Source organism: Ursus arctos, unplaced genomic scaffold (assembly GCF_023065955.2).
Source record: "Ursus arctos isolate Adak ecotype North America unplaced genomic scaffold, UrsArc2.0 scaffold_30, whole genome shotgun sequence".
NCBI classification, from domain to species: domain Eukaryota; kingdom Metazoa; phylum Chordata; class Mammalia; order Carnivora; family Ursidae; genus Ursus; species Ursus arctos.
The window spans coordinates 13,866,056-13,882,034 of record NW_026622986.1 but is presented as its reverse complement, the minus strand read 5'-3'; the positions used below and the strand labels follow the sequence as shown (position 1 = coordinate 13,882,034).

The following is a 15,979-nucleotide window of genomic DNA, read 5'->3' as shown; positions in this document are numbered from 1 at the left end:
GAAAACACTTTGGTTTTAGAACGTGTACAGGGAGACCTAAGTCACACACAGTGTCAGAAAAAGGAAATTGAACACAAGCATCGAAATGAACAAGATAAAGTGAATAAATACGATGGACAGCAGGAATCCTTAGAAGAGAGATTATCTCAACTACAAAGTGAAAATACGTTGCTTCAACAGCAACTAGATGATGCTTACAACAAAGCTGCCAGTAAAGAAAAGATAGTAATTAATATCCAAGACCAGGTTCAGGATATTCTAGAAAAACTTCAGGCTGAAAGTGAAAAACAAGGTCTTATGTTGGAAGAAAGAAATGAAGAGTTAATGAATGAATTTAATCTTTTAAAAAAAAGAATTTATTAGCATCTGACTCTTGGTTTTGGCGTGGGTCGTGATCTCAGGGTTGTGAGATCAAGCCCCGCGTTGGGCTCTGCGCTCAGTGTGGAGTCTGCTTTAGTTTCTCTCTCCTTCTCCCTCTGCCCCTCCTGCTCATGCTCTCTCTCTCTAAAATAAATAAATCTTTAAAAAACATATAATAATCTCTAGCGTGTTTTTTTAAAAGATTTATTTATTTATTTATTTGAGAGGGAGAGAAAGCATGTTATGAGCATGAGCAGAGGGAGAGGCAGATGGAGAGAGAAAGGGAGAAGCAGACTCTGCTGAGCAGGGAGCCTGATGTGGGCCTCGATCCCACGCCCCTGGGGTCATGACCTGAGCCCAAGGCAGACTCTTAACTGCTGAGCCACCCAGGTGCCCCATCTCTGGGGTTTTTATTTTTATCTGTTGGCTTAAATATAAGTTGCATTTCCATAAACAATAAAATGGGAAAGAAGCAATGACTAAGAGAAAGGATATAAACAAATATTTGAGCTAAACCAATCTATTGCTTCTATTTATCGTTTCAGTATGTGCAATGTTCTCTGCTTTACTCACTCTTGGAACTTAGAATTCCAACACGACCACTTTGAGATATTTTTAAAAACAAATATTTGTATTTCATCACTTTTTTCCCTTTATTTTTAAACAGAATTATTTTTAAGGATTGATTCATTTATTTAGAGAGAGAGCATGAGCAGGGCGAGGGGCAAAGGGAGAGAGAGAGAGGGAGAAAAGCAGACACCCCACTGATCACAGAGCCTAATGTGGGGCTCCATCCCACGACTCCGAGATCATGACCCAAGCCAAAATCAAGAGTCAGAGACCCAACTGACTGAGCCACCCAGGCACCCCCTCCACATTTTTTTTTTTTAATCACCATTCTCACATGTTTCTGTTGAGTCAAACCTTCGTATTGTGTTTAATAAAGTATGGTACATTTGATGTGTATGATTTTTATAATGTAGGTAGTAGCAAAAACCTTCAGCAAATCTTCAGTATTTCACTTGAAGGGAGAAAACTGACTTTTGAGGTGAATTGAATTTTACAAATAGACAAAAATCTCAAGATCGCCTCCTTTAAAAGAAAAAGTAGCAAAGCACCTCGTCCCCAGTTAAGGTATTAACTTACTGTGTCAAGGTCACACTTTTAATATATCTGATTAATTTAATGAATTTGATAACTTACCTGATTCAGCATTAAGGAATTGTATCATCTCTTTTGGTGCCATAAAGTGCTAGGCAATGCCACTTTAGGAACTTTGGCCAAATCATTGAACCTTTTATGGTTTTACTCCCATTATCAGCAGAAAATGGGATTGAAGGTGACAGTTACTTTTATACCCTCTAGCTAAAAAGTGTTATGGTTATTGAATGTGGAATTTGGGGAGCATGACTCATTTCCCAAAATTCTACACTAACATCAGTTTCGCTCTGTTCTTTTTGTGTTGTGGTGACCTTTGGTTCATATATTTTAATGAACACTGTCAATTTTTGATAACCCTAGGATCCAAATGAGAAAAGAATTGTAAAAGGCAGTTGGGGAAAGAATAGCTCAGTGCAGAAAGAGGAAAGCTTCTTATTTGTGCCTGGAGCGCTACAATGTCACATCCTTTAAATCTGGCTGTTTATGCAAAATCCAGGTGGTAAAGACAGAAGATGACAAATCTTGTGTCTTTGTCTTTTTATTTCTTTGTATCTGCTGGTCAGGTGGGGTGGGGTGGGGAATGTTAGGTATCAAAGTGTGGATATGAATACAAAATGTAGAAAGCCCTTTTTAAAATTTTGGAAAATTCTGCTGTTTCCATTTTTAAATTTTATTTATTTATTTTTTAAAGATTTTATTTATTTGTCAGAGAGAGAGCGAGCGAGAGAGAGTGCACAAGCAGGGGGAGGTGGTGGCAGAGGGAGAAGCTGGCTCCCAGCTGAGCAAGGAGCTGGCTGCTGGACTCTGGACTCGATCCCTATGACCTGAGCAGAAGGCAGATGCTTAACCAACTGAGCCACCCACATGTCCCAATTACGCTGTTTTTATTCAAATAGAAATGAAGCAGAATTTATAAAAATTGCAATTACTGGTAATGATAAAGTTAAACACAAAATATTTTTATCGATTACAATTATGACAAACGAGGAGTCAAATGAATGAATTAATGAAAAAAAGTTCTGGGATGCCTGGGTGGCTCAGTCGGTTAAGCATCTGCCTTTGGCTCAGGTCATGATCCCAGGGTCCTGGGACTGGGTCCTGCATCGGGCTCCTTGCTCAGCAGGGAGCCTGCTTCTCCCTCTGCCTGCACCTCCCCCTGTTTGTGCTCTGTCTCTCTCTCTGACAAATAGATAAATAAAATCTTTAAAAAATTTATAATTAATGAAAAAGTTCTTTTTAATGAGTAAAGTAGTAACAATTATCCTTAGTATCAAACTTCTTTTAAAGATGGTTGAAGAAAGGAAGAGGCACGAAAGTGATAAATTGGCAGTATCAGAAAGCATATATGCCGCTGCTGCTCCTGGACTAATTCAACAAAGAGCGAGTGGAAAAACTGATAACCACCTATGTCCTATTATGGAAGATGAAGATTCTGATGGGTAAGCCTATAGCAATATGTAAATAGTAGGTAATTACTATTTTCCTAGGAAACAAATTCTAGTTGGAGCTAACATTCATGATTAACAACTTTTTATATTTTTAGTAAGGCGATTCCATCCTGGGTGCTAATCAGAAAAATGCAAATAATGAGATACCATTTTTTGCAGTCATAGTGATAAATATTTTATTAAAAAAATAATAACCAAAATTAGCAGATGTGAGGGAAAAGGCATTCTTATACACTGCTGTTAGATGAAATTGGTAAATCCTTCCTGCAGGGTGATTTAGCAGTGTGTTTCAAAAATTTCAAATATGCTGTCCCTTTATCCCAACAGCTTCATTGCCAGGACTAGATCCTATAGGAAAACATGACTTGTGTAAACACACACACACACACATACACACACACACACACACACATACACACATACATTCTAAGGACATTTATTATACATTATTATATGTATAAAATATGACAGATATGTTAAGGATATGTATTATAGCATTCTCATATCAAAAAGTTGGAGCTAGTCTAAATAGCCATCAATTTTCTCCCGTATAAGACAAGATAGTATGTGACCATTTGAAAAAATGAATTTAGGTCTACAGTGTACTGATTGTTTAACAAAGTATATTTAAAGTGTTTGGCTTCATGTCATGTCTTATGCAAATCTTAGAATACTGTTACTATCTGCTGAGTTGCAAGAGGAAGTTACCTGCTACACTGGTGCTCTAACATAATTACCAACAAAATTGCTAGTTACTAGGTTTTTGGTTTTGGTTCCTAATGCAGGAGTGATCAAATGTTGGGCCCTCGAATTGATCTGAATATTACCAAGAGATTTCATACAGCGATTTGTCCCATATTCTATGTAAACATTGATTTGATGACCCCTGTGCTGTAAGCCAAGATGTTGCTAATGCAGTGAATCTTCTTTTTAAGGTTCCTTGCATGCATGCTGTTATCCTTCCCTTTTAAAGAGAATATATTTCTACATGCACCACACCAGGTTTTTCAACAGTGACTTCGTATTTTATAATTGATAAAAATTTAGTTTACAAAATAGGAATATTTTCTGCATTCCAAACTCCTTTTACTTCTCTTATACAAGTTTAATATGACTAATTATTTTGAATAGTAGATGATATCCTAGAGTTAGATGATTTTTATCAAGCATGAAACACTGCTGTTGAAACTCAACAGTTTTTCTGTGGTCTTTCTAAGCATGAGAAAAAAATGACAATCGGGTTATATAATACATATCTAGAAAATTTTTAAGGAGTCTTTTGGATGTATAATTTTGTGAATTATTTAATGGCTTGGCCTGCAGTTTTTTTTTTTTTTAAGATTTTATTTATTTATATCAGAGAGAGAGAGAGCAGGGGGAGAGGGACAAGCAGACTTGGCACTGAGCGCCCAGTCCCATGCGGGGCTCGATCCCACAACCCTGAGATCATGACCTGATCCAAAATCAAGAGTCAGAGACTTAACCGACTGAGCCACCCAGGCGTCCCCTTGGTCTGTCATTTTTTTAAGAAACACTTAATGCTACATGTATGTAATTTTAAAAACTTCAAACTGTTACAAAAATACTACATCATCATTGTGTAAGGATTGAACTAAACTAAAAAGAAAAATCATCTATGATCATTCCACTTAGCTATGATGTCCTTAAAAGAGCCGTGTACACTCACTGATCCTGATTTCCCTCCCATTTGCTCTTGAATTGTCTCTAGTAGTTTTCACTCCCACTACTCCAGAACTGATTTTTGAAAGGTTACCACTGATTTTCACTTTAATAAATCTAGACGTAATTTCTCAGATGTCATTTTATTTCAGCTGTCGTGCCTAGAAAACGTTCTAGCATATGTAGTTCTATTCAATAAATGTTTATTGAGTGAATGGCGTTTCACCTCCATGTATTGTTTTTAACATGATACTAATTCTCCCTTAAACAAAAAGAAAGTTTGACAGGGGTCCGTTCTGACAATTTAACCTGCCAGTTATATGCAATTTTTTAAATTTGGGGGGCCCAATACTGTGGTTACTTGCTACTTATTTTTTTACTGGTATTTATGTTAGTTTTAATCATGATAAAATGGATCAAAGGAATAGCAAACTTCATTTATATTTTATTAAGGAAAATGAAATATGGTGGTAAATTATTATACGGCTTTAAAAATTCTTGCCAGGATTATGAGCCCTCAATATCCGAAATAAAAAGATGAAGTTGGAATTTATTGCCTACTAGTAAGAGAGCTCTGCTGATCGCTTACAGTCTTTTCTGACAGAGCAGTCCGCTATTCTTATACAGGGTTTGGGAAGAGTAGAGTTTAAGGTTTGGGGGACTTCCAGAGAATTAACTGGCTTGTCATCAGCTGAAACACCATGGTAATTTGGGTGAGACTGGTCGATTGGTTGGCACTCAAGGCATGTGTATCGGAGGGATTTTGTCCCCTCTTTAGGCTTTCTTTTAGAAGGGAGGAGCTGACATTGCTTGGTTGTTGAGTGAGGCCAGCAGGCATTGATCAATTACACACATTTAAAACTGGTTGTGGTGGCTTCTTGTTACCATGGCTTCATAGTTGTGTCCCCCCCCCACCCTAAGTTTGAGGTGACTGACTAGATGTTTTCTATTTAAAAGTTGTTTCTATCAGCTGTGTTCAAAATGAAAGCGATTTCATATTCTGTAATTATAGATTTCTTGTTGAAATTTGGGTCAAGAAGAATTGTTCAATAATTGCTTTCAGGAAGATCCTTCTTTTTTGGTGTTAATTTTTTTTTTTTTTAAGATTTTTTGTTTATTTATTCGACAGAGATAGAGACAGCCAGCGAGAGAGGGAACACAAGCAGGGGGAGTGGGAGAGGAAGAAGCAGGCTCATAGCGGAGGAGCCTGATGTGGGGCTCGATCCCCTAATGCCAGGATCACGCCCTGAGCTGAAGGCAGACGCTTAACCGCTGTGCCACCCAGGCGCCCCTTTTGGTGTTAAATTTTAACTAGGAGAGTTATCTGTGTAACAGTTTTAAAACAATAATTGCTCGCTTTGTTTGTGTTTTCAGTGCTCTTAGGGGCTCATGTTCAATTCCTAAATTGATAATCTCCTGTGGGAAATTTCAGTCTTTTTGTAAATTTATGTAGCTATTTGCTAATAATATTCTCTTGCATGCATTTAGTCCGTGAAAAGGTAATTATAATTTTCTGTTGGTAAATCTAACTTTTTATATTAGGATTAAATAGTAGGCTGAAGGTATACAAAACTTACCAAATCATATTCTTTAAGAAAATTAAAAAAAATTTTTTTATTTATTTGTGAGAGAGAAGGAGAGAGCAGGAGCAGGAGGGAGGGGCAAAGGGAGAGGGAGAAGCTCAGCAGGGAACCTGATGCAGGGCTAGATCCCAGGCCCTGGAGATTATGACCTGAGCTGAAGGCAGAGGCTTAACCGACCGAGCCACCCAGGCACCCCCAAATCATTTTCTTTTCAAACAAAATTAATCAGGTTATTGCAATTTTTGAGTGGTATATAATGGCATATGAGTATTTTTGAATTTTCTCCAGATTTATTGAGGTATAATTGACAGATAACTGTGTAAGTGTAAGGTATACCTGTATTAATTTAATATACTTTTATATTGTAAAATGATAATAGTGTTAATAACTCTGTCACCTCACATAATTATCATTTCTTTTTTAGCAACTCTCTTAGCAACTTCCCAATGTATCATAGGGTATTGTTAATTGTAATCAGCATTCTGTACTTTAGACCCTCAGAACTTAGTAGTCCTATAACAGGAAGTTTGTACCCTTGGCCCACCACCAGTCTGTAAATTTGTTTTTTTGAAGATCCCACTGTAAGTCAGATCATACAGTATCTGTCTTTCTGTGTGACTTATTTCACTTTGCATAATTCCCTCCAGGTTCATTTATGTTGTCACAAATGGCAGGGTTTCCCTCTTTTTTGTGGCTAAAAATATTCCCTTGTAAATACATACCACATTTTTTAAATCCCCGGATCCATTGATGGACACTTAGGTTGTTTCCGTGTCTTGGCTACTATAAATAATGCTGCAGTAAACATAGGCGTGCAGATACCTCTTTGAAAATGATTTCATTTTCGTCAGATACGTTCCCAGAAATGGGATTACTGGATCATATGATAGTTCCATTTTTAGTTTTTTGAGGAACCTCCACACTGTTTTGCCGAGCGGCTGTACCAGTTTACAGTCCCATAATGGTGTACAAGGATTCCCTTTTCTGTACAACGTTGCCAGTGGTATCTCTTGTCTTTTTGATGAAAGCCACTTTAACAGGTGTGAGGTGATGGGTGTATCATTGTGGTTTGATTTGCATTTCCCTGATGAATAGTGATGTTGAGCCCCTTTTTTGGTACCGTTGGCCATTTGAATATCTTCTGAGGAAAGATGCCTGTTAAGGTGCTTGGCCCAGTTTTTAATTGAATTATTTGGTTTTTGCTGTCAGATTATATGAATTCCTTATATATTTTAGATATTAACCATTTTTCAGATTCATGGCTTGCAAATATCTTCATTCATTCTGTAAGTTGCCTTTTCATGATATTACTTGTTTCTTTTTTGTTTTTTAGATGTTATTTAAATTCAAGTTAGTTAACATATATTGTATTATTGGTTTCAGGGATAGACTTTAGTGATTCATCACTTGCATGCAACACCCAGTGCTCATCACAAGTGCCCTCCCTAGTGCCTGTCACCCAGTTACACCATCTTCCCACCCATCTCTCCTCCGGCAACCCTCAGTTTGTTTCCCATAGTTAAGAGTCCCTCATGGTTTGTCTCCCCTTCTAATTTCTTTCCATTCAGTTTTCCCTCGCTTCCCCTATGATCCTCTGTGCTGTTTCTTATATTCCACAGATGAGTGAAACCATATGATAATTGCCTCTCCCTGACTGACTTATTTCACTCAGCATAATCCCCTCCAGTTCCATTCACGTTGATGCAAATGGTAAGATTTCATCCTTTCTGATGGCTGAGTAATACCCCATTATATATATATATATACACCATATCGTCTTTATCCATTCATCTGTTGAAGGGCATCTCGGCTCCTTCCACAGTTTGGCTCTTGTGGACATTGCTGCTGTGATACTTTGGTACCCACTGTATTGAGAGTGTTTATCATGAAAAGATGTTGAATTTTGTCAAATGCTTGGTCTGCACATATTGAGATGATCATATAATTTTTTTCATTATATTAAAATGTATCAAACTTACTGATTTGATTTGATTTCTGAAGGATAATTTTGCTCAGTATGGTATTCTTGGTTGGCAGTTCTTTTCTCTCAGCATTTTGAATATGTAATCCCTCTGTCTCCTGGCCTGTAAGGTTTCTGCTGAGAAATTGCTAATAGCCTTATGAGGGTTCACTTGTAGGTGACAAGCTTCTTTTCTCTTGCTGCTTTTAAGATTCTCTCTTTGGTTTTGATTTTTGACAGTTTTATTATAATGTGTTTGGGAGAATATCTCTTTAAGTTGAGTTTGTTTGGTGACGTGTGAGCTTCATAAACTTAGATGTCCAAATGTTTCCCCAGGTTTGAGTGTTCTCACCCATGACTTCTTGAAGCTTTATGTCTTTTTTTCCCCTCTCTCCTCCTTCTGGAACTGCAATAATTTACACATTGTTTCTTTTAGTGGTATTCCATAATCACGTAGGCTTTTCTCACTCTTTTTCATTCTGTTTTTCTTTGTTCTCCACTGATTGGATCATTTGAAAGTTAAAATTTGAACATTGTAAATTCACAGATTTTGGGGGGATCCATTTTCCTGTCAGTGGTTTCTATTGTTTTTTTTCATTTCCTTCCCTATATTATTCAGCTTCAGAATTTTTGTTTAGTTCTTTTTTACTATTTCCAGGTCTTTTTAAAAAAAAGATTTTATTTATTTATTAGAGAGCGGGAAAGAGAGCAAGTCAGGGGAGGGACAGAGAGAGGGAGTGAGAATCTCTAGCAGACCCGGGGCTGGATCCCAAGCCCCTGAGATCATGACCTGAGCCGAAACCAAGAGTCAGACACTTAACCGACCGAGGCATCCAGGCGCCCTTCCAACTCTTTATTAAACTCCTCCTTTTGTTCATATAGTGTTCTTCTCATTTTATTGAACTGGCTTTTTATTCTTAAGATTTTATTTATTTATTTATTTATTTATTTATTTATTTATTTTGGAGAGAACATGTGTGTGAGCGGGGCAAGGGGGAGTTGCAGAGGGAGAGGGACAAGCAGAATCTGCTTAACTGACTGAGCCACCCAGGCACCCCTGAGTTGGCTTTTTGTGTTTTCTTGTAGCTCATTGAGTTTCCTTAAAACTGCCATTTTGAATTCTTTTTTAGATATACATTGCAGATCTCCATGTGTTTGAGATCGATTACTGGAAGATTATTGTGATCCTTTGGTGGTGTCATATTTCCTTGACTTTTTATATTCTTTGAAGTTTTGCATTGCTGTCTTTGCATTTGAAGTAGTCTTTAATGATTACCTTTCCAGTGTGTCCAAACCTGATTTTTTTCTTTTTTTTTTCCTCCGGTGGTGTGCTGAAACTTTTCTGCAGAAAATCTGGTTTTCCAGAAAACCTCTCTCATCCATGGGTGATTATCTAAGACAGTGTTTTCCAGGGGCTCCCAGATGTAGCTGAGAGGAAGGGGCTGAAGCCAATTTATGGGCTATTGCTAGTTCCACAGCTGGGAATGTAGTGAGTGTGCCTGTTATCCGATGCATGGTAGGCAAGACTTTTTCTAGGTCCCTTGGTATATGGTGCTTGATTCCACAGCTCCTACAAAGAGGTCCATAGTAGTTTTGTCCCCACAAATGATGTTGTGTTATAATTGTATATTTATCTGTCTTCGAAGCAAGGAATGTATATTTCCTTATAAATGGTTGGACTTCATAACTGTTCTGTGAATTAATAAATGAATTGATGGGGCGCCTGGGTGGCTTAGTCGTTAAGCCTCTGCCTTCGGCTCAGGGCGTGATCCCGGGGTTGTGATATCGAGCCCCGCATTAGGCTCCTCCACGGGAAGCCTGCTTCTTCCTCTCCCACTCCCCCTGCTTGTGTTCCTTCTCTCGCTGGCTGTCTCTCTCTCTCTCTCTGTCAAATAAATAAATAAATAAATCTTTAAAAAAATAAATGAATTGAGACGGGTAACAGGATTTTACAAAAAATTGGTTTTTTTTATTCGTTATGGTAACATTATTAGAAAACATTAGCTTGGGGCACCTGGGTAGCTCAGTCTAAGATTAAGTGTCTGCCTTCAGCTCAGGTCATGATCTCAGGGTCCTGGGACTGAGCCCCAAGTCAGGCTCTGTGCTCGGTGGGGAGTCTGCTTCTCCCTCTGCCTGCCGTTCCCCCTGCTTGTGCTCATGCTCTCTCTCTCTCTCTCAAATAAATAAATAAATAAATAAAATCTTTTTTAAAAATGGCTTTTTAATGGCTACTTTAACTGGAGTTTTTAAAGTAGTGATCTTCGTTTGAGTATAAAGGAAGCAAGGAAAGATGAAAATGAAAAATGGACATCAGAAGAATCTCTGATTACACCCCGCTTTGAGAAGTTTGACTCCCCGACTTATTGTCCACTACAAGTGAATGACGACAGCCCTTTAAGTGAAATGGACCAGGATGAAGGAAGGGAAAATCTGTAAATTATTTCCCTCTGAAGGAATTCTAGCAGTGATTACTTTTTAAGGAAATAAAACACTGTAGTGTCGGTACAGGCTAAGGCAAGAAATACTCAAGTATATCAGACACACTGCTTGATAGGTTAAGATGAGGACAAGTGACTTTGACAAGGAGCAGTTAGTAGTCACCATGGAAGCTGGACTGTAATGAATAAGTATAAACACTCCTTAGAGAATTTTTACGGGGAAAGGTAACAGAGAAATGGATGATAACTGAAAAAGAATGTGGAATTCATGGGGATTTTCTTTCTTTTTTCATTTTAAGATGGGAGCTTTTAGAGTATGTTTGTATGCTGCTGGAAATGATCCAATAGAGATAGACATGGTTATTTAATTTAATTTTGTTGACATTTCCAAATGTTAGAAAGCTTATTGATTGTATTACATTATCTTTTAAAGATTATAGTAATTGTCCTTAGTACTCCTATTCATGTAGTTTTGGGGCAAGAAGTTGTTTATTCAGAACTGGTTCCACAGTGAAGTATTCTCATATAATCGAATGTGCAGATATTATCATTCATAGATTTAAAAAATATATATAATAGTAAATATGCAAACACTTAGGCCATTCTGAATAGAACTAATCATTCCTTGATGATTTCAGATATTCGGTGCCTTTGACAGTATCATGAATAGCTATGATTTTGTTAGGGACTTTGAAGTATCTGTTTATATTAAGTTAATGTTTGTTTAGATCTGGGGAAAGGGGAAAGCTTTTATTTATTTACAATTGCAAAATAAACTATTAATCTATCATAGATTATTACTTTTGGATAAAGTTCCAAATTACAAAAGCCGTGGTTCCTGTACCAACAGTGTCATTGACACATATTGTGTGCTCAGTAAGTGTGTGTTCGTGAATAAACATTTGAATGAATAAATGAATGCCCATTGATGAACTTCTTTAGAAGAAGCAAATCTTTAGTTTATTGAAAGTAGATTTTAAATATCGCCTAGTATGACGTCTTTTTATTTAAAAAAAATGTGTAAGATTCAGAAATTATTATTTATACTTAGAGGTAGGAATGGAATAATAATAGATTCATTTGCTATCATATTACTTAGAAACACTTAAATATTACTCTCACCACATATTGTAAAACACATGCTTTGAAGGCAGATATCCTGGATTTGAATTCTGGGTCTACTCCTGACCAGCTGTATGGGCTTGGGGAAGTTCCTTATTTCTGTGCCTCCTTTTCTTCCTGTGTAAAATACCTAATATAATTACCTACGTTTATAAGATTGTTGTGAGGCTTAAAATACCTAGAGACGTAGTGAAGTGTTCATAATAATGCATAGTAGCTGCACAGTAAATCCTCAAAACACTACTATCATGATTATTAAGAAAGGGTTTCTTTCATATAAGAATTTAGTTTGAACCCTGCAAATAGGTTTTAGAGCCAGTAAAAGCTTGTTTTTATTGAAAATGCTAACAAAAAAGTGTGGTATATTTCTTTGTATCAAATAATGTAAGTAACATTATGATTTTCCCTTGCTCTTTGTCAATTGGATCTTAATGTTTTGTTAATATTATTAATAATATGTTTAGATAGGATTTAGATATTCTTTGTATTTTAAGTATTTAATGTTTGCCTGAAAAGAATTGGTTTTTTTTTTTTCAGACCTGCAAAGAAAACATCTAAGGAAAAGAAAGAGGTAAAATATATATATATATATAATTTTATTTCATTTATTAATTTTTTAATTTTTACTTTATTGTATTATTTTGATAAATAATATTTATCAGAAATATTATTCCATGGTAAAAAATTACTTTAGGGAAGGTATAGTGACAAAATAGAGGAATTTCTATTTGTTGTGAAAATGTTATTCAGAAACACTAGTTATTGATAAAGGTTGTTTTGAGAAAAATCAGTTCTTTAAAAAAGTACCTATGTTTTTGCTTTTATAAGAAGATGGGTATTTATCATCTCTCTACACTTAGTATATTTTATAAATATTTGGGGGACATTTTGAAATTATTATTTATTTGTAGATCAAAAAGCAAATTAATTTTACGGATGACCTTGATGACTTAACTCCATTATCTGGAACAGCTTCAGAGGATTGCAAGTTGCCTTGCTTTGATTTTAGGAGTTGCATGTTGCTAATTGAACAACTTGGCATGGATTGTAAAGGTAGGACCGTGGTATAAATATAAAGCCTTTATATGTATATTACTGTAGTAATATGTGCACATCTTGTCTAGTGCTGTACCACACAACACTGATCTGTTATAGAGCTACTCATCTCACAAATATGTTTTTCATGAAGACAGAGAACTGCTGAGTACTCTCAGCCAAAGAGCTATAATTTCCACTATACTTTTCGTCATGAAAATGGCACACCGATGTGTTTGTTGACTCTGCTTCTCTTCTATGCCTTCACCCAAGGTCAGGTTACCAGTATTTTTCTCCTAGGATACTGAAATAACCTCAGGACGGTTTTCCCTGTCATTCCACCTCCCAGAATCTTGGTCTACGCTGCAACCATAATCATATATTTTTAAAAATTTATATTTCGTCATGTTACCCCCTTGCTTAAAGCTTAGCTTTTACTTCTCATTGCTCTAGCGTGAAACACCACGGTCCTCAGCTTCATCTTGTACTGTTTCATATCCTTCTTTCCATCTGTGTCTCAGCCACTAGTTTGGATGATTTTTCCTATAATAGAGCTTCCTCCCCACCCCCATAGCTTTAGTTAGGTAACTGCACGTATATGAAGTGTATAATTTGATAGTTTTGACATACGTATACTCCTGTGAAACCATAACCGTGATTCAGGCAGTTAATATATCTATCACCCGTAAGTCTCATGTTTCGTTATATCCCCTTATTACGAAACTACCAAATTGCTTTCTAAAGTAGTTGTACCATTTTCCATTCCCACCAGCAGTGTATGGGAGTTCTAATTTCTCCCTGTATATTCATGAACACTTAATATTGTCAGTTTTTTAAATCTTAGCCATTCTGGTGGGCATGCAGTATATATATCATTACGGTTTTAGTATGCATTGCCCTAATAAGATAATGTTGAGCATATTTTTATGTGCTTATTGGCCATCTGTGTATTTTCTTTGAACTGTCCAAATTCTTTGTCATTTTAAAATTTAGGTTGTTTTCTGATTTGTTGAGTTTTGAGAATTCTTTGTTTATTCCAGATATAGTTTATCACCTATTTTTTGGCAAAGATTTTCTCCCAGCCTGTGACTTTTCATTCTCTCAACAGTGTCCTTTGAAGAGCAGTTTTCTTTTTTGGTGAAGTCCAGTTTATGCATTTGTTCTTTTATGGATTCTTGCCTTCGGTGTTCCTATCTAAGAAATCTTTGCCTAGCACAAGGTCAGAGGATTTCTCTCATGCTTTCTTTTAGAAGTTTTGTAGTTTAAAAGCAAAGCTTCATAGTTTTAGGTCTTAACGTTTAGATCTGTGATCCATTTTGTATTCTTTTTTTTTTAAAAGATTTTATTTATTTACTTGACAGAGAGAGAGGACAAGCAGGGGGAACAGCAGACTGAGGGTGAGGGAGAAGCAGGCTCCCCACTGCATGGAGATCTGGACATGGGACTCGATCCCAGGACCCTGGGATCATGACCTGAGCTGAAGGCAGACGCTTAACTGACTGAGCCACCCAGGCGCCCCCATTTTGTATTCTTTTTTATTTATGATGCAGAGTATGGATCCAGGTTCATTCTTTTTGCGTATGGATATCCAGTTGTCCTAGCACCGTTTGTTGAAAAGGCTGTATTGTCTTTACTTCATGCCATTTGCATCTTCGTCAGGATCAGTTGACCATATATGTGTGGGTTTATTTACGGACTCTCCTCTGTCCCATTGATCTCTTTAGCCTTCATTACACCAATATCATGCTGTTTTAATTACTACCAGTTTATAATAATTTTTGAAATCAGGTGGTTAGGGTTAGTCCTCCAGTTTGTTCTCTCTCAGGGCTCTTTTGCTATTCTAGGTCCTTTGTGTTTCCACATGAATTTCATTTATTTATTTTATCCACATGCATTGTAGAATCCACTTGTCATTTTCTAAGAGAAAAAACTCTGGTGGTCTTCTGAAAATCAGGTTTGGATTATGTTGAATCTACAGATTAATTTTAACAATACTGAATTTTTCAACCCTGAACAGAGTATATCTCTCCATTTATATAAGTCTTCTTAAATTTTCTTGGTAATAGTTTATAGTTTTTTACGTCTAGTTCTTTCTATCTTTTATGATATTACCTGTGATTATTTTTTATTTTTCAATGCAGTTTTAATTTTTAATTAATAATTAAAATTAATTTTTAATTTAAATTTTAAATTTTAAATTTTGATTTATTCCTAATGAATAGAAATACAGTTGATTTTTTATAATGATTCTATATCCTCCAAACTTGATGAGTTCATTTACTAGTTCTAGAAGCTTTTTAAAAAAGATTTTCTACATAACCAAAAGTTATCAGACTTGTTTTTGACTACTATTTTACTAATTTCTTAAGGTGGAGCCAAAGGTCATCAATATGAGACTTTTCTTCTTTTTTAATACATACATTCAGTGTTATAAATGTTCATATGAGTGCTGCTATAGCAGGATTCCAGAAATTCTAATATGTTATGTGTTCCTTTTCATTCAGTTCAGAATACTTTCTAATTTCTTTTTTCATTACTTCTTTGAGCCAGAGGTTATTTAAGGATTTTATTTATTTGAGAGAGAGAGAGACAGCATGAGCTTGGCGGGGGGAGTGGGGAGAAGACTCCCCTCTGAGCAGGGAGCCCAGTGTGGGGCTTGATCCCAGGACCCTGAGATCATGACCTGAGCTGAAGACAGATGCTTAATCAACTGAGGCACCCAGGCACTCTGACCCAGGGATTATTTAGATATGTATTAATTAGTTTGCAAATTTTCAAGTATTTTCCAGAGCTATTTTTATTCTTGATTTCTAATTTGATTTCTCTGTGGTTACAGAACGCACTTTTATGACTTAGTCCTTTTGACTTACCCCTCTCATTACAATTTATTTTGTGACCCAAAATATAGTCTCTTTTGTTAAATGTTCTATGGAAACTTGAGAAGAATGGTGGTGTTCAAGTCTACATTCTTGCTGATTTTCTGCCTGTTGAAATCTCAGACTATAATTGTGAATTTGCCTGTTTCTCTGCAATTCTGTCGATTTTTGCTTTATGTATTTTGAACCTATTAATAGACGTGTAAACATTTAGGTTTCTTATGCTTCTTTCAGTTGACCCTTTTATCATTATAAAATGACCTTATTTATTGCTGCTAATGTTTTTTGCTTTGCTACCTATTTTGTCTGGTATTAA

At 36.2% G+C, this 15,979-nt stretch overlaps 1 protein-coding gene across 1 annotated transcript in view; it reads left to right on the top strand.

The window, feature by feature from the left end:
- Window positions 1-15,979, top strand: part of LOC125281624 (ankyrin repeat domain-containing protein 26-like) — a 564,334-nt gene that overhangs the window by 460,753 nt on the left and 87,602 nt on the right. Inside the window, exons 64-66 of the mRNA XM_057304707.1 lie at window positions 2,809-2,960; window positions 12,290-12,323; window positions 12,664-12,805. Coding sequence (XP_057160690.1) covers window positions 2,809-2,960; window positions 12,290-12,323; window positions 12,664-12,805 — 328 coding nt within the window. The remainder of the gene's footprint in view (window positions 1-2,808; window positions 2,961-12,289; window positions 12,324-12,663; window positions 12,806-15,979) is intronic.